General features: G+C 37.2%; 1 protein-coding gene across 1 annotated transcript in view; it reads right to left on the reverse strand.

Annotated features, from left to right (window-relative positions):
• Positions 1–1,805: 1,805 nt before the first annotated feature.
• The window catches only part of LAMA2 (laminin subunit alpha 2), a 329,486-nt gene continuing 304,352 nt past the window's right edge, over positions 1,806–26,939 (reverse strand). The window contains exons 52-64 of the mRNA XM_065733920.1: positions 23,808–23,928; positions 22,244–22,462; positions 20,725–20,873; positions 16,962–17,138; positions 15,957–16,170; positions 13,722–13,781; positions 11,247–11,359; positions 9,717–9,906; positions 7,588–7,743; positions 4,850–5,003; positions 4,361–4,491; positions 3,516–3,738; positions 1,806–2,079 (exon numbers count right to left, since the gene is read on the reverse strand). Of these exons, the coding sequence (XP_065589992.1) occupies positions 1,925–2,079; positions 3,516–3,738; positions 4,361–4,491; positions 4,850–5,003; positions 7,588–7,743; positions 9,717–9,906; positions 11,247–11,359; positions 13,722–13,781; positions 15,957–16,170; positions 16,962–17,138; positions 20,725–20,873; positions 22,244–22,462; positions 23,808–23,928 (2,062 nt within the window). The 3' untranslated portion in view covers positions 1,806–1,924. The remainder of the gene's footprint in view (positions 2,080–3,515; positions 3,739–4,360; positions 4,492–4,849; positions 5,004–7,587; positions 7,744–9,716; positions 9,907–11,246; positions 11,360–13,721; positions 13,782–15,956; positions 16,171–16,961; positions 17,139–20,724; positions 20,874–22,243; positions 22,463–23,807; positions 23,929–26,939) is intronic.

The following is a 26,939-nucleotide window of genomic DNA, read 5'->3' on the forward strand; positions in this document are numbered from 1 at the left end:
CCTTTCAGTTTATTTTATGTGGTAACTCCAGCACTTTTTCTAAAAGGCAAAGCCATCTTTGAAAAAAAACATTGCTGACATATGTCTGGGGAGGCCAGTTCCCTGCCTCTGAAGGAGGGTGTGGAAGTAACTTCTGGCATTCTTGTCTCAGTTGTCTCAATTTCTCTCAGTTCTGAAGTCCGAAAAATACAAGAATTTGCAAGCAAGCTTATGTTAAAAGGAATCCAGCGTGTTGAGTGGAAGTGAGAATACAGAGAAATGTCTTTAACCTAGCAAATGCCTGTGGACCAAATGGCTGGTTCTGGCTTGTATGTAATTCATGTTACTAATAGAAAATAGACTGCAGATAAGTTTTGGGGCTTCATTTGTTCATATTTTTGTTTTGATGGATTTTGTAAATATTCATCTTTTTTGAAATCTTAAAGACTATTTTTCTAAAACTTCTAAACTATCCTGAAGTATTACAAGGATAGAAGCAGGTAAATACAGAGAACACAGGATAAAATAAATGCATGAATGAATACTTTACACTTGGAATGTGTACAGCACTGCATGGCCATTATCCATTTGTTAGCAGTGACAGACCAGCTGCAAGTGAAAACTGGAATACCTGCTGAAGTCAATTCAGGGCTTCCCAAAAATTAGATATGAAATTCATTGGATATACTCAAAGAAAAATAGTCTCCAAATCACCAGAGTGGAAATGCATATGTCTATTATAATCTCTTGTATCCATGCTGTGTTTTCTCCTGTGTCACGTCAGATAAAAAAAAATGTATACCAAAATTTCTATTTTTTAAATATGTGGGCTGCTCTGAAAGTAGTGCCTCACAGAATCACAGGGGTAGGAAGGGACCTCAATAGATCATTGAGTCCAACCTCCCCGCTACAGTGGGTACGCTACAGCAGACAATTCAGTGATGATCTAGTCTTATAAAACACTTGATGCTTAGACTGCTGTTAACAGACCACTCTAAATTTTATTTCAGGAAGATCTGGGTTGGCTACTGCGTTCAGAATAGTTCACAATCTGACAATATCAAGCATTTGAGTCTAACTAACTTTTGGAAGCTATTTGCAAAGGGTTTGATTGAATCTGTGACAGCAAAGATTAGTGATGTATGGCATGAAGTGGTCCCTGGGATTCTCCTGCTTCACCTCTGTTCTTCTGTAATCCTGTAGTGTCAGCTTTTGCCTTCCTTTTGTGAACTGGGACTGTGAATTGTGCCATGTGTAGCTTTAAGATTGTGCAGTTGTAGGGGGGTAGTATTAACTTTTTTTTTTTTTTTTAAATTAAAGATCATTTTAAACGATGCATCCAGGTAAAATGAGTAGAACCTGGTTGTACTTTTAGTTTAGTGTTCAAATAACACAGCAAGAATTTTAGATGTAATATATTTTTGTAGTAGTGTCAAATAAACCATAAATATTTTTCTTCCCTGACCATAGCATAACAGCAGCCACATAAAACTTACTTCTGAAAACTGTTGATCAAATCAAGTGTTTTTGAAGCAAGGTAAATACCCTTTTTTAAAATGAAGGGCAGAGGTGTGAATGCATACGTGTGTTGTCCTCAAGCTGGTAAAGGAATGTAAATGCCACGGTAAAGGAACATCCTGCTTAAGAGGTGGTATCAGCATACTTCTGATGAGTGATATATGTCCATTTCAGACTACAAGGAAAGGGATGGGGGGGAGTAAAGCGCTATTTTTTCCCCCTCCCTTAATGAAAGGCAGGGAGAAGATTATGTTATCTGGGAGGTACCTTGAAACAGCCATTGGAATATACCACAAACAATACTCAAATACTTGCATAAAGACATTTTATTATGAATGCAATGTATATATAGGCTTTTTCATTTGTTGGTTTTATGTCTTTGAACAGAAATACTTATATGAACAGGCCCATGTGAGGTGAACGACAGTTAGCTTGCAGGGCATGATGCCTGAACACCCTTTAGCTCCAGAGCTTTGCTGAAGTTAATCTCTTGAGGTTTAGCAGTACCCTTGGTGAGCTTCAGAGATCGAATACATCCTTTGAAACGAATATTAGTGGTCAACCCAAACTGAATCACTCCATCTAAGGAAAGAAAAAGAAGGTAAGAGGAATTATGAGTTTGAGTTGGTACTATGGGTTGCTTTACTACAGTTGTGAAGAACAAATGTCCCCATATATGTCTTATTTGTTATCTTCTAATATTCTCAAGAAATGACAAACATAAATGAATGTGATAAACACTTAAGCTAGTGCTGTAACAATCCAGTTCTTTTTCCTGTTCTGGCATGACAGTGACAGAATCTGAAGACAGGTTACCTATATAATTAGATCAAGTAGACTTAAGCAGATGAAGCCAAGTGGCAATTTACTACCTATGAGAGATATAGGTAGCAAGCATTACATGCTTGTCTTGCCAACTTTCAAACTACTTATGCACAGAATGCAAGGGGGAAAAAAGAGCTGAAAGCACTACAGTTCTCATTAACCATAACATCTTGAGAAAGCTACTTCCTCAGTATGTGCTTCAGTTTTTACTTAAAGAATGGTTTTCAACCATTCTTTCTCTTTTCCTTTCTTCTTTCCCAAGCAAGAGCAGCAGTAGATGTGTAACGGCCTTTATGGGAGGCTAGAAATCGATGTCCTTGTCCAACCTCTAACAAAATCTCCTAAAGTCACTTGTGAAGTCTTTTTTAAAGTAAAATCCTGTTGACTTGAGTTTGCAGTAGACCAGGTGCACATTGCAAAAATGCTCAGATTCTTGTTTGCAAACTGGAGGGGAAACATGATGATAAATACAACAGATCTGACCGTTTGCAAACGTTTTAACTGTGCTTTCAGAAAGCAAACTCCTATCAGATAAGATTGATAGTCTACAAACAGAAGAAGCAGTATTCATTATCAGCGTAGTGGTAGATGAAGCTAGCTGTAGATCTCAGCCTGGTTTGGGATTCTATTCAATTACTACTATTGAGGGAAGTTCTCTCAACACTTCCGTATTACTGAGAAGTAAATTTTGATTAGTTCCTTTTAAAAAAATCACCAGACTTTACAGCAAAGATATTTATCAGAAAGAGATGGTGAGCTCTCTGTACAAGCTGTTGTACGTTGTTCAGGTCCTTAAATTTCACAGGCTGATGTATGCACAAGTGCCTTGTTTTTTCAAGGATATTCTTCCAGTACACATAAATTTGTTTACAACTGATTACTAAACAAGAAGGTACTAAGTAGGAGGCTGTGTGCATGGTGAATGGCACAGGGCAGAAAATGTTCCTGCTCTTTTGTGACAGTGTCTTCATTTGAGACTGTGCAGGGGGATTGATAGGAATACCTTAAGGATGCAGAACTTGTTCTGAACTGGAGATGGATGCAGAGACCAGTAAGTTTCATGCCAAGTGAAACAAACGCTGGTGCTTTTATCCATCAACTTTAGTGTACTAGTCCTAATTGTGTTTAAGACATTATCAAGACCCCATTGTCAGAGCACAAAGTGAAGCATTACTTGTGCATTTAATGCTTACCAGGATATCCTCCAACGAAGACAGGGTCGTTAGTGTCCGCTGAGGTCGAGGCGCTGTTTGGGCTGTTACCATCCACTTGTCTGTCATCCACAGTTAGCTCCAAACGGTGTTTGATCTTGTTTGCAACAACCTTGTGCCACTGCCCATCACACAAGCTGCCTAGTGCATCAGGTTCATAGATAGCAGAGAATCGGCCTGCACCATTGTCAACGTGAAACATCACCTGAAATCAGGACATGAAAGTGACCTAGTTCTCAAAGTGGTTACATGGTTCTTATTTCTGTTGTATTTCTGTATATTTAAAATCAACAAGCTTGTTGATTTTAAACACAGTCTGTTACTAAATCAAAACTTCAGTGTGGATTGCTGTCCTTCATAGGCTTGGGGAGGATCTGCATTATGTCACTCAGGTAAACGAGTGCAAAATTGTTGTACTGTTTGTCAATTTCTCATTTTTGCCTTAGTTTTTGAGTCCCCTCTCTAAATAGCTCTCTATAGTGGTGGAATACTGACTGTTTCACCAGACCCTGAAATAAAATATATGCATAAGAAACTAGTATGATTGATGACAACGCTTTTCCTCAAAGCTTTTCATATTCTCACTAATTTAATTGATGTTGCAGTATTAGGAAACTGAAGTGTGATGAAAAACTTTTAGGATATGCTTGTAAAAGTATGAGTAAGAGTAAGAACCTCTGGATGTATGAGAAGTGGCAAGCAAGTCCAGCCTGTAAGATAATCCTGATACCAACAGATACATCCTGAGATTGGAGTAGTAAACTTGCATTTAAACTAAATGTGCTTTAAGAGCCATTATATGAAATCAAAACTGCCTGGCTACTCACTTTTCCATCCACTAATTCAATGCCAAGTCCATCCATTTTCTGGCTGCTGATACCTAGAAGTACACCATTCAATCGTGTTGTGCGGAATTCAAATTCCACAAGCAAATCTGTTCCCACTTTGTATGCACCAACTCGGAGAGAAAAAAAAAAGGAAGGTTTAGTAAGATGAAGAGAAGTATTTAATTACATTATTTCTAATAATTAAGCAATGTGTTGCCAGAGTAATACAAGATAATAATGCTACATTATGCAGAGTAACTATGGTACTCCATTTCATGTGAAATCATGTAAGAAATTATAATGGTGTCTGTACTGAGTGTGAGAACTTGCTTAGGAAGTCATGTATTCCATCTCTAAGCAAGATAATTGGAAGTTTTAAGTGAGATTTTTTCAGTACTGGTCTCATCTTGCTTCCAGGCAACAGCAGTGAATGTTTGAAAACAGCATCTCTTTTTCCTTTATTCTTTCTGTAAGCAAAATTACTGTTACCTGTTTTGGCAAAGCCTGTTCCATCGAAGTATGTTCCTTTCTGAGCAGTGACAAAGCATTTTCCAACACTGAAGCTTGAAGTTGGGTTATCCAGGTCAACAGGTGATTCAGCCATCTTAAAACTTCTGATACAGCCATCAATGCTGTAAGTGACCTGGATTCCACATTTCAAACAAAATATATAACAGTGGAAAGCTCAGCTTAAAGGCCTAAATTTTGTCATCAAAAGGTACTTTTCCTCTGCTTCTCTTCTGGATTTATGGAGCTTAATGAAACTTGAATTTTACTTGGCTAATCCTTAATATCTGGTTGTAATTGGAATCTAATCTCAGTTGCATGGAGGATGAATAATATTACTTTCCAGAGATGTGATCTGAGTCGCATCTATCTGGCTTAATGGAGGAGACATAAAATAATACACTGCATAATGAAACATAGCAAATTACATCAGCAATGCAGGAATTTAATGGCCTGTACTTTACCTTTTTAATTGACTAGGTTATGGTGTTTTTAAGTAGACAAAGATATTGGATGTAGTTCTCTGGGCTGCTGGTAATTTTATGAGGGCATTATCCCCCTCCCCATCCTTTTAATCACTTTACCATAGGCCTACTGTTGCATGATAAAACTGAGCTAATAAGCGTAGGCACCTGCAAAAATGAACAGAGCCCTTATGTAAAGATTGTTGGTCATACATAACCTTCTATAGAGCTAGTGACCACACTGATAATGACCATGTTGTTGGCCAGTGAACAGGACTTGGCACATTTCTGTGATCATGAGTGTTAATGTGTGCCCATTGAAGCTGATAGTGTGAATGAGTGAGATCCTGGCTGAGGGCAGAACAGCGGGGCTGCCCAGCTGCCATTCCTCTGGCATTTTCCATGGTGTGAACAGCCCCAGAGCTCTCCTTCCCTAGCTCAGTAAGAGTTGCATCTTGGTTCTCAGCTTTAGACAGTGGCGTGACTTAGTGACCAAATAGTGTATTCCTGATAACAGTGGGAGAAAAATGATAAGCAAGCACTTTGAGGAAGAAAAGGAAGACATTGTAAGTAATGTAGTATGAAGGAGAAAAACAAAAATCAGCATGTAAAATACAGTAAAGAAATATGTACAAATTCAGAAGAGAGTAAGGTACACCTGCAGAGGGAAGTCTGGACTCTTCATACAACCATACAACAAAGCTGCATGTAACGTGGCATTATATAGCTTATTTTTACTAAACAAACTTGTACAAAATATTCGTTACATCTTTAAAAATATCAGTTAATATATTGTTCTGATCTGAGTAATGCTTTCTATCAGATTTTTCATAAGACCTTTTTCTAATTTCTAAGTAAAAATCATCTCCAAATCAATGTTTCGTTACCAAGAAGCCCCATATCACAAAACAAATCTTGCCATCTTTACTGTGACAATCAATTATAGAAATGCAAGATTTGCAGACAACCTGATAACATTCTGTACTTAAAAACTTGAGTTTCCATATAGAAAAGCAAATCTGGTTACATTTTAATATAACAGGCTGTTATAATTCAGAAAAAGCTGAATTTTGAGTGCTTAAAATGTGACATCTGCTGATGCCAAACAAGTAGGTATCATTCCTCTGCACTGAAGAGGAGGCCAGCCCACCTACTGGTAGATACAAGACTGACATCTAAAGAGGTTGACATCTATTTAGCAGAAAGCCTTAAGTAAGATACTACATGCTTCCAACTTTGCTTCAGACACTTTAAGTGAAGCCTACAACACAATATTCTATTAATACATCATGAGATATATTTTACTGAGAATGACTGAAAGGCAGGCAATGATTTTTATCTTCTGTGAATGACATTTGAAGTCACAGCTTCATTAAATCCCAAAGCACTTATGACTGTCAGAATCTGACATGATTTTTATTGCCAGACTGAGCCATTTATCTGCTTGGGTTCCCTCTATTACTTCTGACAAAGAGCAATAGGTAAGGATTTAGTGTTACCTTTCTCCACAGATTATTATTTGTAAATTGCAGTTGTATTTCAAAGAATGTAATTTGATAGTACTTGGAATTATAGTTTAGGGTAGCTATGTATGTTTGTGTTCTTCATGCCTGTTTAGGTAAACCCACATGGTCTTGGAGAGAGAACGTTTCCAATTATGTTCTAGACTGTAAGCCAAAATAATGCTTGACCTTTTTGGGCCACCTGTTTATGGAGATATCTTTTGTGTTACAAGGAAGCTGAGCACTTAAACTTAAACAGTGATAAATGTGCGCATTTGAGGACAACAGTTTTCACGGTCTACTTCAAAATGCCTTTTTGCCTGGTTTAATAACAACACATACCCAACTACTACAGTAAGCAGCAGTTCTACTGGATATTTTATCCAGGATAGTTTGTGCTTTTACTGCTTCTCTTAGGTGATACTTTCACTATTGGTGCTCATTGCTAGACAAATTACAGCGAATTATAGACAAGTAGCATTCAGGACCTTATTCTCTGGCTGTGTTGTGATCTAAGTGCATACTTGGATCAAGTTACCACGTTACTTTTTTGTAACAATAACTGCTCGCTATTACTAGTTCTTAGCATTAACTGGATTCCGAGTCCAGTCTTTCCACTGACAGAAGGTAGTATACCTTCAGGAAAGTCCACTTTATCAAAATTCTTGAGCAGACTGTGGAAAAACAAAACTGGGAAGGCAAAGGTACTGATGAAGACATACTTAAGGAGTGTAGGATACTTAGTTAAACTTACCGGACCAATTCTTCTAGTTGTGTAGTTTACAGGCAATCCTCCAACGTAGAGCATTCCAACAACATCCAATATATCAGCCTTTTTTGGGCTAACAGTCCTGTTCGAAACACCATCTACTATAAGGTTTCCTTCTTGCCTGGTTCGAATGACTTTTATCTTAAAAGAAGCACAAATGTAATGCATTACGGACAATTTCCTTATAACAAAGTGTTTCCAGATTGGACTTGTAACAGAATTTATAACAATAACTGAGGAAGTAGTGGCTAGCAGAAGTGCTTGAGTAGCAATTATGGATGGCGTCTATAGAACAGAGCTCCTGCATAAGGTTTTGTGCAAACATATGGTTGCCTCTAATTAGACATGGTTCAGGAGACATCATGAGTATTATTTATTAGAATTACTGAAAAGATGTGGGATTCATTTTGAAAGCTAAATTACTGCTATCATAGGCACACTACAGTGTTCTTTTTTTCCTAGAATCAGATAGTAATGTTAAGTACTAAAATAGCAAATGTTGAATGATAACAGCACCTGTTGCAAAGTTTTATTACAGCACAGTTAGGGTATTACTTACATAATGATTACTTCAGTTTTAGTGTACCTCAAACCATAGTTCAGGCTGAAGTAGTGCCAGCTGTTTGTAAGGCTTCTGTTCAGACAAACAGGCTGCGAATTGGATTGAAGACGTGCAGATGTTGCGAAGCTGATGTGAATTTATTCCAAAAACTGAAGGCTAATTTATTTCCAAAGATAGTAGACCTGATGGAAACATTTCATCCTAAACAATTTCAAGGATTTTTTTTCCGCTTTCTTTAAAACGATAAGTGTGGTCTTTTATTAAAAAGATTTCTTTCTCCTAGCCCTCCAAGATGGATTTTCATTTGCTTTTTGGGTGTTTTGAATTTGGATTTGTTTCCATTCTGTCCTATAAAAATGGCATTTACAAAAGGGTTCATTTCTCACAGTGTCAAATTGCATCCCCAAGGAGGATAGCCTTGCTTTAAGAAACAGATACACCAGTCAATATGTTTCGAATATAGAGAAAATTTGGCTGAAAGGGCAAAAGACATTTATATATATCTGTGTTTATAGAGGGTCATGGCAGAAGAGTGCTAGTTCATTGCCACAGTTCTGAGGCAATAGGTAAAACTCATGAAATAATGATAACTTTATTTTTTCCCCTTATGAAAATACCTTGCATTTAGAGTGCTTGCTAGTATTAGAAAGTTCCTGAGTAAAAATCCAATGAGAATAAAATTCCTATGGTGCAGCTGAGAATAAAGCAGAGAGGGATCAAGGATGACTACAAAAAGGGTGTGGTAAGACCAAATCAAGATCTTACCTATGCGCAATTAGATTTATTGTTTGGTGGTGGTAGACTTGTGAATAGTGACTACACCAACATCTGTTCAAAATGTAATAGCTCTTATTGCATATAACTTGAATACATAGTTACCTGCTTTCTTTTCTTCTGTCTTTATAGTTGCCTTTAAGCCTTTATTTTACCTAATAGATATATTATATATCTGTTATCCTTGGCCCGGTAAATACTAAACATCGTGGTTGTGGTATTGTTCCTTCCCTTACTGTCAGAAAGCCACTTGTGGCATGTGTTTATAAAAGATTCCTCTCATAAAGTCACAAAAGAAGCTGCCAAATACATCAATAAATACAATATAAATTCCCTAATGAATTGAATTAATCTTGAATGCTTTTTTTCTTTTTCTCATGTTCTTAGCGGTGTGTCTGAACAGTGACATTATCAACATACAAACAACTGGCTTTAAAGCTGTGTTCAAACATAATAAGCTGATGTTCCTTCTTCCTAACAGGACTCCACTGAACATTTCTGAAGCTCCTCACAATGCTTGGGACATATTCTAAATATGTTCTGTTACACATGTTTCTTGAAGAAATTTCAAAGATCAATGCCAATATATATATATTTTTTGCTAGGAAAGCATGTACTCTGTACTTAACATTGTGCCTTAATGCATATATTTTACAAACTACAGAAATGTCTAACTGAAGGCTTAGCTTTTATAAGCTATTCTTCTGCAAATATCTTAAGGCAAAACAAAGCTCTCTCAGCATTATAGGGAGTAATTGAACATTAGAGTTTGTAATACCTTGTGCCACTGGCCATCATTTATTTTATTGGGAATCATTGTGTTTGTGTCTCCACTCCCTAGATCATAGCTGAAGTAAGGTAGTCCATTCTTTATCTGAACAGTAGCAAAATCGGCGTGGTTGATGCGGGCCATATAGAACAGCAAGCCAGAGTCAGCCATTGTTCGGACTTCAAATTCAATTGTAAGTCTGAAAATTGAACAAGCAGGAAAACAGTCAAAGGGAAGGTTATTCATAGTCACATAGGAGACAAAATACCTTTCTGCATTCATCTAACAAAACTTTACAGTTTGTAAAAATGAGTTTACAAGCGCATTTTACTTGTCCAACAGGGTTTAGGCAAAATAATTTGGTCACGTGTATGTTGCATTTCACACACATCTGATCCCTGACTTGTGAGTGTTCATTAGCCCCATTACTGTGGAAATACAGAAGTGCAACTTTGGCATAGAATTTGGAGATTCAATTTCTCAGCTGCAGCTGTCGTTGCTGGAAAATCCCAGCATTTGTAAAATTCCAGTGGCAGTACCATCATTCAGACACATAATGCTCACAGAAGGAGAAGGTTGTAGTGACATTCAGCAAGTGTTGAGTGTTTAATGAGTCCTACTGCCTGAAGACAGGTTATGAAACTTTTAAAGATGCAGAGAGAAGACTTAACAGTCCAACTGTAAAGTGCTAATTACGTGAAAGTAGTCGATAATATAAATATAAAATATCATAGCTTGAAATTGGTCAGGCCTGGATTCTGGTTTGAAAAGATGTACGAGAACCATAGAATTATATTTTTCTTTTAACTGTTTTCCAAGTTTTCTAAAGGCAGCATAAGTAAAATGTACAGTATAGTGTCTTTACTGGTAACAAATACGTGGGAGGTTGGTGGACTTGTAAATTAGTATGGCAGCAAAAATGATCACTGATGTAACATACCACATTTCTTAATAACAGTGTGCCTTCACAGCAAAAGCGAACGATTAATAAGTTATAGCTTCACAAACCTGCTGAAAACGTTGCATTTTTAGAAGTTGTTCTTGGAACTCTTTTGTGTGTCTATGTATGTGGGGGGAAGTAGCTGTGCTTTTAGGGGGTCAATGCCATTTTGTCTATTTACTGTGCAAGTTTAATCTGAACTACTGCAAGAAAGGGAATATAATGTTGACTTATTGCAAGAAATTAAGTTACTGAACCAATTTGCTTTGAAAAAGCAACCTATGAACTCAATTACATGACTTGGTTAAATTCTTCTGTCTGCTTCTTCTTTTTTTTAAGTCAGTTTAGGATTTGCATTTACCTGAAAATTTACAAAAAAAAAAATATGTTTTTGTGAGGGGTACTGAGATGGGCAGTTCATTGCCTAGATTTCACGTTTTAATGTTATTTATGTTTGTGATATGAAAGGAATTAGTCATGGAGTGTGGTCAGTTTGAGATTATGCCTATAACTGTGGAATAAGCTTTTGTGACTACCACAAGTGGCATTTTATTTTCACATTATTTCATCAAAATTCGTTACTGAAATAGACAACATACCTGTTTTTCACTTTGGTATCATCAAATGCTGTAGCAATGTGGCTGTTCCTTGAAAGACCAAATTGCTTGCCACCTTCCAAAACACTTGGTTCTGTGTCAGCAGCACAGGAATCCTGCAAAATGTACAATGGCCATTCAAATTTTGTATGTTGTATCTCAGCTGCGTAATGGCTGGAAGTCCTCCAGCTGCTCAGGAATCAGAATATTTCTGCTAGTCTGCCCTGCACTTCTCTGGTGTGCTGATGTCTCCCCAGGCTGGCTGAAGTTATAAAGCAGTATGACAGGAACTTGCTTTAAAACCAGAGCTCATTAAGTTGGTTGTAAAAGCAAATAAAAGTAATAAATGAGCATTGCTGCTTTCATGCCGTCAGTGGATATTTACAAGATTCTTAAGTGATTTCAAGGGAAGTCAGCATACTCTTTCTCTCATGTAACTGAGTTTTATACCATAGAAAGCCATCTTACAGAAATGAGGTCAGACTTAAAATTTAAGGAGTTGCTAACCTGTCAACTTCAAGTCTAGTTAGCTTAAAGAAAATGAGCTAAAGTATCTACAGATCTTGCACATGTCAATGAGCCTTCACTTTTTCGTACTTTTTAATTTAATTTTATTTTTTGTTGTTTAATATGATGTTATTTCCTCTGTTGTGGGCAAAAGGTTCGCACCAACAGTAGGGGAAGCCATTAACTGATTTATAGAAGTAACAACTTATTAAACTTCTTGAACTGTCTAATGCAGATGCTACCCTGGTTGTAAATGAAGAACCCCCTCCCTGCCTGCTCTGCTTTCATTAAATTTAGAATGATACCATGGCAGGTAAAATACTTCTGCCAGTATACCTTCCCCTTTTAAATATTATCAGGTCTTTAAATCTCTGTCCCTATAGCTCTAGGATGTGGCTGCCTGGGGCAATGAGAGACCATGGTAATTACCAGCTCCTACTCATGCCTAGCTTTTGCCTCCCACTGAGAGTATTGTGAAGAAACGGCTCAGAAGATCTAACACAAGGAGAACAATACTACTGGGGAAAAAACAAATGTTGATAGCTGCAAGCTCTGTTTTTAAGCACTGTGCCTGATATCATTTGGAGTTGGTGGCAGTCTCTTATTTGAGCTCAACTCAGCAGGGACCTGCAAAGCACAAGGTGCAGTGCTTTGCTGACAAAGAGCTCTTTCTGCGAAACATTTGGAAAATGTCATGAGTGACTCATCAGGCACTGAGATTTCAGCTGCAAAGAGGAAATTTTTTTTCTCCCTTTCAGTCAAGTTTTCAGTGCTGTTGTATTTTTTGCTTAATATGTCACAAAGGCCTTCACAACAGTGTAGAGAACTTCTAAAATTAATTTTCCACAATTAATGCTCTGTAGAGAAGAACACCATGCGTTATGACACATCAGTGTGCAAGGGAGGAAAACAAACAAGGAAAGTTCAGCAAGACCAAAGAAAGTTATGAATGTGTGATAACAGACTTCCAGTGAGCATAAAATAAAAAAATAAACTGTATTCCCAAAGTGCTGGATAAAATTTAAAATTGTTTAATTATTTTAATATTTATGAGTTCATCTTGTAGCTTAGCAACTACGTAAGTAATAGATCATACATGTATCAATCTACTTCTATGTGTATAAAATACATTCTGTAGCATTTTGGCTTGCTGAAATTTGGAGATCAGGATTAGCTGCTGGTACTAGAACGACAGGAAAGATCTGAAAAATAAACTAATACATAACTTTCCTGTGGAATGCTTTAATATATTTTGTGTTTAGAGGACGCGTTCTGACATTCAGTTGTCTCCTCAGCTGGTTTCTGCAGCAAAAGCTGCAGTTTTTCTGCATCTCAGCAGGAGGATGGTACAGAAATGCAAGATATGAGGGAACATGCCAGACACACCTGCGATGGTTGGAACTGTACCAAGCGTATAGCAATTAATTACAGATAAGTAGTGATCAATGAAAGTCAATGTCCATTGGGTTGATGGGGAAATGTCACTAAAAGAAAGAAATATCAGTTGGGTGTGCTTGCAGGTTTTATTTAGAAGCTTATTTCTACTTTCATTTAAGCTAAGGACAGCCAGCTTTACAGCCTCCAGGAGACTGCCAAATTAGTGTGGTTTATCAGCCTGTATTAAAATATCCTGGCTCTGTTTTTTTCTGTAATGGCTTTAAGGTGTCCTACATTTAAATGAGGCTGCTCAGTAATCTCCTATGTTACCTGAGAGCCTCAAGTTTGAACTCTTCAGCTGCACTTTTAGATACCAGGTACTTAGCTGGTAAATCAAGGAATGTAAGTCGCAGTGGAAATGAAGAGCAGAAAAGCCCACTGGTGGACTGCGTCACAGATTCTCAACAACCAGCACTGTATTAGTAATCATAGGGAAAGTAGGAAAAAGGGAACACAAGTGAAGCAGCACTCACAGCTCCTTGGACTGTGTTAATAAAGCAATGAAGTAATGCTTGGAAAAATGTCGGAGGGTACCGTCATGGGGTCAAATGCAGGCGTAATGCTGGCGCTCTTCATTTCAGCAGCAAGCGAGTCCTGAGAAGCAGTGAATAATATGAGGCAGAAGAAGCAGTTACCCAAGCACTGGTCTCAGTTGAGAAAAATTTTTGCACTTGCAGGAAGCAGCAGCAGCAGCAGAGTAATGACCAGTGTATTTCACAACTCTTGCACTTCTAGATCATGTTGCCTTTAGTCCAAGTATTTAATTTCTTTCACTTGTTTAACCTCCCCTCTACCCCTCAGAGATTGTGGAGATTTAAAAGAATCTCTATAAGAACCTAAATGAAACAGATAGCTCATTTAGGCCTCTTAAGTGGAAATGATTTTTTTCTGCTGTGCATTCTTCATATACAGTATTCCTAAACTAGGCTTCTGTCTAAGTGTAATTATCTTATTATTAAAGAGTTAAATATTTTCTTGCAACATTTCCTAGAAAAATACTTTGGAAAACAGGCAAATGTAAAATGGTCCAGAAGCTTGCCTTATTTAATGTAGTTTCTGCTTTTTTTTTTTTTTTTTTTAATACTAGAACTGTTTCATTTTTCCAAGTGAGAAAGTGGAGTAATGGTGTTTTGTTTGGATTTTTATTCTGAACGCCATTTCAATTTACTACAGTTCTAGATCCTTTATACAAGACTTACCTAGTTAAAATGGAACTACTTTCTGGTGTTAATGAAGAGATAATACTCTAACTTTTTTTCTTTCAAAAATTTCAGGCTCTTTGTTTTCTTTTACTGTACTCTCTCACAAATGTGATTGATAAGACTGGCTAATCTTTTTTACCTTGTTGCATGGTTCCTTTGTATGGCAACCTCGTTATGCTGCATATTTGCTAACTTTTAACTAAAATAAAGATGGATCAGAGCCCTTGTATTACAACAACTCCACCTCGTGGGAGTTAATCAAAATGCTGTCCTGAAGCATGAAAAGGCCAATATATACAATTCTGGGGCTAAGATCTAGGTATGAGTGAATCACAGAAGTGCTTGAGTTGGAAGTGACTTTCCAGATGCACAGATAGGTGCATGTGTTGCGGTGTCTGACAAGTCCTAGATAAAACTCCACTGTGTGTATTTGGCCAAATTGGCCTTGAATCTCAAATATAAATTACACTTAATGGTTTTTGATGTAAATTTTTTACAGTTATTTCGGTAGGAAAACATTGCTACATATCCTACTTATTTTCAAGGAAGATCACCTATGAATTCTGAAAACGAGGCAGATAACAGGGAATGAGGGATGCAGTGAATTAATGTTTATTTCTCTCTTGCTCTCAGAATTCCATCCTGGTTAAAATCCTGATTTTCACCCAGTTTGGGTGCTCCTTCACAAATGGTTAAAAATCTAATGTGAGAGAAACTGTCCAATTTACTGACTTGGTTGTATTTGATATATGTGTGTGTATATACCACACAAACTCAAGTATACACAGTATAAATGTTTGTTTCTAAATCTGTGTAACAAAATGCAACTATTTTTTCACCTCAGGGTAATTTCCTGTGGATATATTTTATTCATTTTAATACTTAGATAGCTAAACTTGTATCTGTTTCAGACAGTAACATACTGCATCAACTTGTATAAGTTATGGGAGAGAAGTTTCCACTTGACTGTCAGTTTAAGAAGTCAGTTGTTTAAGACTGCTGATATTTAGCTGCTTAAGATCTCTGGCAGCCACTATGGAGCTCAATTCAGCACTGATTTGGCTTACAATTATTAAGTCTCAGGACAAAATGTATAAAATAGTGGTGGAGGAACTGCCATATAAAACACCTCTAGTCTACCTAGAGGTTTCTTCTACCTAGATTGTTTCTTCAGTCCTATCACTGTTGGCTGTTATCACATGCTTCAGAGAACAGCATAATAAATACTGTAATGACAGGGATTTCCCAGAAGAAAATTTGCTTTCCAATTCTGATCAGGTATTGATGGGCTTACATCCTAAAGTGTGAGTGTTCAAAGCTAAGCATGCAAGCTATATGGAATTCTTGCTGCTACATCATTCTTTAAAATATTGTTGAGATAATCCAAGCAAATATAATCAAATGGATTTCCACTATCCACAGATTTTCTTGACAAGGTGTTCCCTATGTGGTATCTTGCTGAACTGTTATCATTTTTTGACAAATTATTCTTGATGGCTCATTCTTGATTTTTGCCTCATAAGAGAAAATTTTCAAGCTTTAACTAGGTGAAGTGATCTACACTTACAAGTGCTGAAGATAAAGATGTTGGAGAAGGTGGAGAGGCTCTAGCAGGAGGTGTCTCTGCTGTTTCTTTCTCTCCATCTGGCTCAGGTTGGATCAGGATAGTTGAATGAATTGGCTTATCTTCTTCCTCAGGTGGCCTGGCCTCTGGTTCCAGCGAGGGACATTGGCCAATATCTGCATTTTCAAAGGTCACGTGTTGAGCGAAGTCCATGGGGCTGAGAGCACACAAAGAAATCAAGGTCTGTTATTAGTTTTTCCACTACTTTAACACCTATTTTTATAAGAAAATAAAAATAACAACAACAAAAAAAAAGAACCACAGTGGTTCATTTCTACTTCACAGGGCACAACAGCCAGGATTAAACCTATCTGATTTAATTACTGAACTAAGACACTTAAATAAGAAGGCATAGTCATCACTGTCTCTTCACTGACTGTAGGAAGGAAGGCCATGCGTGCTCATTGGCAAGTTCTGTTGGTGTAGGTAGGCTGAATCACATGGTAGAGGGGTCCTTCTCTTTCTGATGGAGTGTGGACTGATGAGATCCTAACGTAAGTTCTTGATTTATATTTAAGTTATATAAAAGAAAAAAGGACCTTCTGTAGAAGAAGTTTTACTTAATTCACTATTCCCTTTCTTTTTTACTTATGTTCATTCTGGATTATTGAAACAGGCACTTTCTATGAAGTAATTTCCTCAGTATTTGTCAGGATTTGGATACATTTGGAGATTAGCCTCACTTAAAAGAGAACATGGGACTCCATAAATACCTATCACTGAGGCAAGCCTTACTGCAGTGTTACTGTTGAATTTTTCAGGACTACTTTGTGGTTAAATATTCATTAATTGCATGTATTATGGAGTGCATATTACAGACAAAAATGCAAGGTGATAAGTCCTAGAACGCGTTTTATCTTCTTAATATTATGATCTGTTGCAACAACGAGGTTTCTTTTGGTAGCCAAGGCATTTAAACAAACATCTGTTGGCATTAGTGTGACTTACGTGGCATTAATGACAAGATTCCATATACATCCCTCAAATGGTGGTATGTTTCTCAGAGGTGCAGTGTGAAACTGAGAAGAAGTACCCCCAACAAAGAGTTTCCTGACAGAGATGGGCTGGTCTGTTGGCAGTCTCTGAGACTGGACTTTGTCTTCATCTACTTGAACAGAGAACATCCTGCGAGGGGGGGAGGAAAATAACATTTAAAAGAGAAAAATACATATTTAATTCATTGCTTGTATTGGTATCACCATTTTGTAGGCCCTATTTGCTCCTGCACCAGCTTTTACACTGAGTGAATCCAAATTTTGTAATTAGTGGATCATATTAAATGAACATTAACCTCTAGGATGTTTTCAGCTACTGCTATGCTTCCTTGGTAGGTCTCCAACAGAGCTTGGCAAAATGGTGCTGTGGAGAGGCAGTAACATCACCCTCTAGTTGAACATGAAGAAGTGGTTTGTAGTGTGACAGACGTGACAAGGCTGGAACCAAGCCTGCTGTAGTATGATGCTATGTAGTCATACTGTGCTCAGTAGGATAGGAACAGTGGGGGGTTGCATTTCATATGGCTCCTTATTTCTTGGTTTGTACAAGCTATTTTATTCTTGCAGGGGGACAAACTGCAGACTGCTCTGATTGCAGGAATCAACAGCAGATAAGTATGCTGTATGTTTCCTAAAAGATTTTTTTTTTTTTGAGGGAGATGGCAGAGTGGAATGTTTGATTCTTCAGCACACACTTATGCAAGTGCTATTATTCACTCATGGGCAACACCCAGGTTACAAGCTAAAGGCAAAGCTGTCCCACAGAAGAAACTGCTAATGGCCTAAACAAGGTGGTAAACTGTATCATCTGTAGGCCTTTGAGAGCATTGTACCACTGGCTGATCTGTTAGAGCCGAGAACTGGGGAAAAAAAAAGAGCAAACAGAAAAGATATAAATGTGAAAGTTTGTACCACCTTTACAGGGAAACCTGATAAAAGGGAAAGAAAGTGAAAGAGGAGTTTTCCAAGCCATAGGTTGTGTATACTGAGAATGCAGTGTTAAAGTAAAATCTGCGGAAATAACTTAAAAACAAGCTATAGCAATAAGAGACAAACAGAAAACCTGCTGTCCTTGTGTCAATATACAATTGAATGATGAAACAGATAAATATCTTGAAAAAATCTAGCTAATGGTGAGCTGAGTCACAAAGGTTGGATAATTTCAGTATTTTTGAATGTGAATGTAGAATGCTTTTTGGCATAATTCCTTTATATTGTAAAAGTATATTAAATTACTAATATTAGGCAGCAACACAGTATTGAAAACACTGATTGAAAAGAGACCAATTTTCATATGTAAAATACTTTGTTATTTAGGCAAGTCCTACACAGAACTGGATAGTCATTCAAGCACCTGAATTAAATAACCGATGTACAGAATGTAAGCTTCCCAGTTTCCTGATAAATTTGTATTCATTTGTGTTCATTGGTCTAGAAAACTGTAGGGTCAGAAAGTTGTACATTTTACAGAGGGTTGGAGGAACTGCATATTAAATACTCTATGTTTTGAGGGATCTGAGGAATCTCTAGGATTTTTTCCCCCCAGGTCCCTCAGCAATAGAAAGGGAAAGATTCTCCTGACCCCAGATAAATAATTTAGGTTCTGTGTAAGTGTTCCAGGGTGGACTTTTCTCTCTAGTGCCTTCAGGAAGTGAGCCTGTCAGACCTTGAGTTACCCTTTGTGCTGCTGCATGGATAGCAATAGTCGACATTTTGTCAGCTCACACACATTTCATCTTGTCTTTAGCCGTTACCATAGCAAACATTTTGGCACCGAGTGGAACCATACAATACTGTGCATTAGTTGTCAAACAGTATCCTATAATTACTTCAGAAGAGAAAGCAAATATTTTATAATTACATGGGCAATTAGCTGGCTGGAGAGTTTTCAAATGACGTCCCTCATATTTAATCAAATAAAGCTTGTGTTCACAATGAGGAGGGTGTTACTCTTAATTGATATCTTTTCCCTCCATTTCAGCATACAGAAACTTGTAAAGTTCAGATAAATTGTGTTGTAACAGAGCTACTTAAAAAAAAAACTTGGTCATTCATCTAACAAGCATCATCACTGGTGGCATTGCACATCAGAGGTATTGATGTACTCCCACAGGTCAAGCTACTGTACTTGCTATAGTGCTTCCGAAAGAACTTTCTTTATTGCTGAGAGCTTATTATTCTAATTACTGGATAATTGTGTTCTGTCACAGCAGCACATAATGTTTTGCATAATGCAGTCGTACATTTACAAAATATTTTTTTCTCCCAAGGAATTTGCAGTTTTACCTCTGACTAGCAATTGAAGCTGAGGAGAAATACTTTCTGAAGGCATTATTTATGAGATTTACTTAATGATACAAAAGAAATTGAGATACTGACAAAAAAGACAAAGCAGGTTATAGAGAGGAAAGAGGTTATGGAAGGGCACTTGGGAACTAGACAGGGAGGAGTTGTTGCTCAAGGAGGCTGCAGTGTTATGGTGCATAGAGTGAAGTCTACCAATCAGTGTGCTTGAGTAAGCCTGTTCAATTAATTATTCATAGATTCATAGATACATTAGGTTGGAAAGGACCTACAAGATCATCTAGACCAACCATCCTCCTATCACCATCCCTACCCACTGAACTACTAAATCAAATCCCTCAGCACCTCAACTAAACGCTTCTTGAACAGCGCTAGGGACGGTGCCTCAACCACCTCCCTAGGCAGGCCATTCCAGTGCCTGACCACTCTTTCAGAGAAAAAATGTTTCCTCAAATCTAACCTAAATCTTCCCTGGTGCAACTTCTGGCCATTCCCTCTTGTCCTGTCATTATTTATCAGGGAGAAGAGGCCCACCCCCTCCTCACCACAACCCCCCTTCAGGAAGTGGTAGAGTGCAATAAGGTCTCCTCTGAGCCTCCTCTTCTCCAGACTAAACAATCCCAGCTCCCTCAGCCGCTCCTCATAAGACTTGTGCTCCAGACCCCTCACCAGTTTTGTTGCCCTTCTCTGAACACGCTCCAGGGCCTCAATGTCCTTCTTGTAGTGAGGGGCCCAAAACTGAACACAGTACTCGAGGTGCGGCCGTACCAGAGCTGAGTACAGGGGGATATTAAATCTACCACATTTTGTAACATGCTGGATGTTACACTGTCTTTCTAATTTCTTTTTAGCAAAGCAGGACAGAACAGCGTTGTACACAGTGCACCAATCCACTAAATGTTTGTACAGTAAATGCCCACTGCAGCAAACTGCTTGGAACAAGGGTGACATTAGGCCATAAATAATACTTGCTACTTCAGTAGTGCTGTTTCTAATTGCTGCCTGAGTGATAAAATAGTAATAAGTATTTCTTATGACAGCTGAGAAAGAATTTCACTTAGCTTCTTTTACCCTATTTAAAACAAAAGGGTCTGAAAAGATGTGCAATGGCTTTCCAGAAATAAGAAATACTTCTACTGATCTGGGACTGCGTGCCTTCACTGTTTTATCATATTTATCTGGGCACCATTGTGTATCCAACAACACATGGCATTTCCAAACAGTTACAGCCTTGCTCTGCAGAATAATAAGCACTGACAAGAAACTAACTTCTGAAAATTTTGTGTAAGGATGGAACTACAGCACATTCTTTGGCCCAGTGGAAGCATTTGAGTAGACTGCTGATGACACTGGTGCATTCATTTTGTTAAATGATGTATGCTTTATGTTCTGTAGGACCTCCAGGTTGTTACCCTTTAGATCTTTCTATCCTCACAGAATGTGCTCTGCCATCGTGAAACTTGACAGCTTCTGGTCTGATGGTGATTCTGTGGGGATCTTGGATTCCAGTAGAGATATGCACTTCCAGTCGACCTCTGTTCAGGAACACTGCATAGTAAGCCTGCAATGGACACGTAGTTACATGAAGGTAAGTTACATTTCAAAAGGCACAATTTTACTTTATTTTCTTAAATTGGCTTTTAATTTGTTCACTGTAGTCACAGAATTGTAATTACAGCGCTGCTGCTGCAGCAACACCATTCAGACTCCACAGTATTTTTTATAATGAATGATGAATGAATGAGATTAGGTCATTCTGGAAAACCTCATCAGTAGAGTTAACTCTCTGCATACTTAGATGTGGGGAAAGAAGGAAACTTCTGACCTAAAATTCTTTCAATTTTTGATGTTCCAAGGCCTGGATTTATATCTATCAAACTCTGAATAGTATTGGTCTTAGAGTGAGTTCTGCATTTATAGGGCTGGCAAACTGCACTCACAGTTACTCTAGCAACCAATAACACATTGTAGTGCATATCGGGATCTAACCTGCAGTTACTATAGCAATGAGTGTCATGCTCACTTCTGTGACCCGAAGAGCTGGATAATAATAAAGGAACCCATGCCCTGAAGTCAATGCCGTGTGAGCGAGCCTTTATAATGAGTCATCCCTGCAGTGTGTTCCTTCAGATCACTGGGAGCTCTGTCCCAAAACAGGTGTGAAGGAGAACAAACACCATTTCCCAAAAGAAAGAAGCTAAGTATTTTATCTTTGCTGTACTATGTCTATATATGATGTTTTTAATTATTCAAGCCTTGAACAATTTCTAACAGCAATCACACTTCTACCAGTTAGTCATTTGGGCTCTGCAGGTATTTCCTCTGAATAGATTGACTTTATTCTCTTCAGAAAGGATTTATAGTACAGATTACTATTTTAAGGGAGAAGAAGAAAGGTTGGAGCATTCTTAAATCACAAACCCTACAGTAATAATCCTAAGCACCAAGGGGCTTACATTTCCCCACTCTTAACAGCTTTTTTTAATTTATATTTTATGGTCTTGGTGAAAACAGAATGGTTGTCAGACCAGGAATGAGAGATGCTTCTAGGTATAAATAATGCACAAGTAGTCCTCAGGATGAGGACTCAAGTTCTCAATTGGTACTTAAGAAACAAGTAAACAAACAAACAAAAAATACTCAACAAAAAACAACAACTGCTATTTAACAACAAGCAATAGATACCTTAGTGTGACTCCTTATGAGAAAACAGTTACTTTAATTAAGTTGTGGGGTTTTTTGTTGTTGTTGTTTTTGAGTCTCATATTTTCAATTCAAAACTTCTGATGTCAAAAGGGTGACATCAGAAATAATTGTTTCCCAATCAACTGAATTTTATCTGAAGTATAAACACGCAACAGTGTCTTGGAACAAAACAGAATGGAAGAAATTCAGTATCACTGTGGGTTTTCTTTATCTTTTGCCTCATACCTGTCCAGTCTGCCTGCGTTTTCTCTTCAAAGGGGCAGTTTTCCTTCCAGCGTTCCTGCGCTTTCTCCTGGGGGGAACGACTGTACCACTTGAGCCAAACAAAATGATTCCAGACTCATTCTTGGTGCTGAAGGAGAGGTTGATTTCTGTGCCCACATCAAAGGAGACAGGTGGCATTTCCACAAAACCGTGCTTGGGGAAGCTTACTGTATAAATATTCTGTAGAAGACGACAGGAAAGTAGAATTAAAAGCAGAGTATGAACTATGAGTAAGTATGAGTAAGCTTTATTAATTCAAATTTAACTAAAAACATGGAAACATTACTAGGTGGAAGAGACGGAAAGTAATAATAATAAAACTTAAGCAACTCACTTTTCAAAGTACTGTGCAAACATTAATTTATCTGTTTACATCTGCCACATGAGCATAGTTCTAGAATTAATTAATTCATTCATTCTTACAGGAATGCAAACTTCTAATCTGAGTTTGAATCTTCTCCCACATTAAAAATACCTGCTGATAAGTGTTTTATTATTATTTTAAAATGAATGTTTTCCATAGAGTTAATACAGGGGTATTTTGCTTTCAAAACTGTGCCATTGATAGCAACATATAATCTGAGCAGAAACTAGATTCTATTATTCTTCAAACTCGCCTGGAAAATACTTTCCATTACACAATCATTAGCACTTCATTATCATTGCTCCACTAAGTACCACTGAATCCTTGATGACTCAGGCTTATAAATGAAGCATTCACAGCTTATGTCCTAACACTTTTTGACATTCATAGTCACTAGCACAATTTAGAGTGGAGTATGTCATCAAATACCTTTTTTTTTTCAGTACAATAGAGCCGTTTTCAGATGTAAAGATAAAAGTACATTCCAGATAAAATCATTGCTCACATTTACCTTTCACTGAAATCCCAGGGCATTTATGTAACGAAGTATATCCAGTCTTTTTGAATTCTTTTACTTCACATACCTTAAATTATCCTACATATCCTGTTCTGTCTAATTGGAATGTTTTAATCCTGCTATAAAATGTTTAATCCAATCAGTTTTCAAGCTCTGAAACCTCAAGGGTTTAAAGAACAAACAACAATCTGATAACCAAAGTTCTTTCTAAGATTCACAGCAACAGAAGAAAATGAATACAAACATATTTATTTCCTTGCCAGGAAACAATCTGAAATAGATGAGAACAAATACGAAATTCTAAGGAATTTTTTTTTATGAACTGTAACAAGATGCAAAAGAATTTGAACTATGGGAACTCAGCTTTACTAAACACTGAAACATTTTAGAAAATCCTACACTGGGTATATAGTTATACCTCAGCATTACAGGAATAACATCCAAGAAGTTGGGATCTGGAAAACTGGCTTGCATGCTAATCAGACTCATCCATCTTTCTCTTAAATATACCAGTAGTGATGTTCAGGTTAGATCCCTATGTGCATCTAAATATGTCTTATAGAATTAAGACGTTGTGTCATAAAATCAGAAACCAGAAAGCATTTATATCCATTCAGACCAGAAAATAGTGATGTCATACCAACCTCCAATGTGCATCCTTTGGTTAGGCCAACAAAATCAGGACTACTCAATATATTATATGGCGTCCTTGAAATTTCTATCTCTTTGAGGCAGCCTGTATATTTCTTTAAGTTCACTTCAGGCCTAAAAAAAATTCAAAAGTACAATGTATTTTCAAGGCCAGACTTTAGTAAACACACAGATGCATGCAGTTTTTTGAGATGCACAGATGCTTGATTTTTGTTTTTAATGCAGATGTACACACAAACAAATACAACTTGCCTTCTACCACCTTTCAGCACATAATACACTTATCACTTATCAAAAGTGTAACAGAAGATTCAATGCCTTTGCCAACAGACCCTTCTTTTTTTTCTTTCTTGGTAAAGGAGTGATGTCACATTTGTTACTTAAATGCTGTAAGCTATGGCAAAGATGAGAAAAGCAATATGGGGAATCATAACAAGGAGAAACCTTGACTGGAAGAAAGAAACTTCATTCATCTTTATGCTGGATCTTAATTAAAGAAACTTTTGTAGCATTCAACAATTTAAGATGAAGTATTCGCCAAAATGTGGGAAAAAATCATTTGATATTTTTCATGCTTTATGTTCATGTGAACTGACATTAGATTTATTTATATTTCTTTCCTATGAAAACTGCTGTATATTTGCTTGAAACTTAGCAATACACTTGATCCTCTCAAGCAGATAACAAAACCAGAACACTTGGTTTGTTATAGAACCTGATTACCCATTCAAGGCACAAAATATATCGATAGAATTGCAAATTTCCAGGTTTTGACTCATCAGCTGGCAGAAATGAGAAAACCCCTCAAAGTTGCACCAAAACTTGTATGCTTGAGTGCAAAAATATGATCTGCAGATTGCAGGCCTGATAACAGCAGAAATCATAATTGCTGGCAAGTTCTGATACAGGTTTGCTAGAAGAAAAGTCTTACAAAGGCGATTAAGGAAAAAAAAAGCAGCCATTTGTTCCACGAGACAAAGAAGCACTAGTTAATTCACTCACAATATTACAGTTACCCATGAGTGCTGACAGTTTAGTAGAATATCTGAATAATATGAACAGCTCAAAGAAAGAAAAATGAATTTGAAAAATTAATAAGGAGTTAAGACTGGCGAGACAAAAGAAACAACTCAGCTCCCTAGAAGGGAAGAAAAATTTTAAAAGATTGTTAATTCCAAAATTAAACCATTTTGTACAGGTACCATATAGCTGTGTGTTTTGGTAATAAAAGCCATTCTTTGCATTATAGCCATCCCAGCAAGCGCAGTGTATTCTCTAGCAAATTTCCAGCCCCTTTGCAACTTAAACAAACAGTCTGTCTCACTAAAATAATTCTTATTCTGATATGCATACAATCATGTAGTTCTTCCATTTCAGATTTTCTATTTCTTAGCTCTTCCCCAGCTTCTTTACAGACATTTTTTCCCAGCAGCAGCACCCGTTTACCATGTCCCTGTCAACCAGTGCCCATCCTCTCCTACCATTGCCATCCATACTGCTACCCCATCCAGTGTTGTCCAGTCATAGGCTGTCTGGTTACAGGCAGTTGCTGTAATTGCTGCTTACAATTCCTAATCCATTTGAACTCTACATCCTTGTAAACATCTAATACTTGCTTGATGCTTTTTTTGACACTTTTTTTTTATTTTGTTCTCCTTCAAAACATACAAAACAAAGTGCAAGTTCATTCAGATCTTAGATTAGATTATTATTATTTGTGCCAAACTAGCATCACTTTCAAGTGATGACAAGAAAAGATACTGGAGTATGGGAAGAAATAATCTAGGGTGTTTTTTTTTTTTAACAAGAGTAAGTTTCTTGGATTGTGGTGGGAAAATTACATTTTTCCAAGTCAACCCAGGAATTAAGCTGCAAAACAGAGTCAGGTTAGATTCCTATCTGAAAACTCAAAACTAGTGGAAGCAAATGGCTGCAAACTGAAGTCACAGTAAAAAACAGGTGACATATTCAATCCTTTCCCTAGATGTTAAACTCAGAAGTGGTAAACTTCATCAGCGCCTGTACCTAGCTTTCATACTCTCCTCAGTAATTAATTCACAGCCTTGGAGTGCATTGCTCCTCTCCTGAACCTGGACTACATTGCTCTTACAAGCTAGAGAACTTACTTAAAATTGGAAATAGAGCTTGCTGAATCTTTGATTCCAATGCATTCTAATGTAATAAACAGCCAAATTAAGCAGCTGTGTGAAGAAAATAGAAGTATTTGCGTAGGTGTGGGCACAGCATGTAACATGACAGCATTAAGCACTTGGAAGCATCTTTGCTTGTTGCAGCAGGCACAACTTGCTGAATTAACAGCCTTAGCATAACAGCTGGTATAAATACTACCCACACGCTGCTACTGCGTTGCTGTTTGTGCTTTCAAGCTGCACTTACTAGACACATGCAAGTCATGCAAGTAATCCGATTTTTTTTACCTTGCTTTCATACTATAATGAGAAAGACAGAAAAAAAATACATCAAAATTACTTTAATTATAATTAATGATGCTTATTAAGAAGGTTCAAAATATTTCACAATGGAGTAGATATGCAAACAATACATAATGGATGGTGAGACTGTATATACACTGTCAGGGTATGATAATTAGCAAGCTTACTCTGCAAACAAATACCTGAAAATGTAGTACATCAGAAAGCTTTTGTAATTTGTTGCTATACTTAGTCATGAATAAAAACCAAATAATGTAAAGGAATTTGGCAGAACTGTCAGAAACTGATAATAATTACAAAGACCAGGACCTCGGCAACTATTGTTTGCAGTAGCTCAGCTTTGCCTTAGTCCCTTTTTCATTTTTTTTTTTGTCTGTAATTTACCATAAAATCCATCTTGCATCAATGAGTGATGAAACATAGCTGTAGGCAAAATGGTTACCAAAAGTCCAAGTAACTGCTGTATGCTGATTTTCTGAGCAAAGATTTGCCAAAAATACAATTGCTTTAGACGTTTTATTATGTGCTGGAGTGAATTCACAGTAACAATCTATTGTTGAATCTCATGAGTAAAATAGCTTAGATCTTTGTATTGCTGGATGATTTGAGATCAGAGCTTAGTTGTCAATCTAATAAATTAACAAATATGTCCATTCTTCTAGTTGCAGAACA

This window comes from Cyrtonyx montezumae, unplaced genomic scaffold, assembly GCF_038088225.1.
Source record: "Cyrtonyx montezumae isolate F1298 unplaced genomic scaffold, pur_monq_1.0 scaffold_0, whole genome shotgun sequence".
In the NCBI taxonomy this organism is placed as follows: Eukaryota; Metazoa; Chordata; class Aves; order Galliformes; family Odontophoridae; genus Cyrtonyx; species Cyrtonyx montezumae.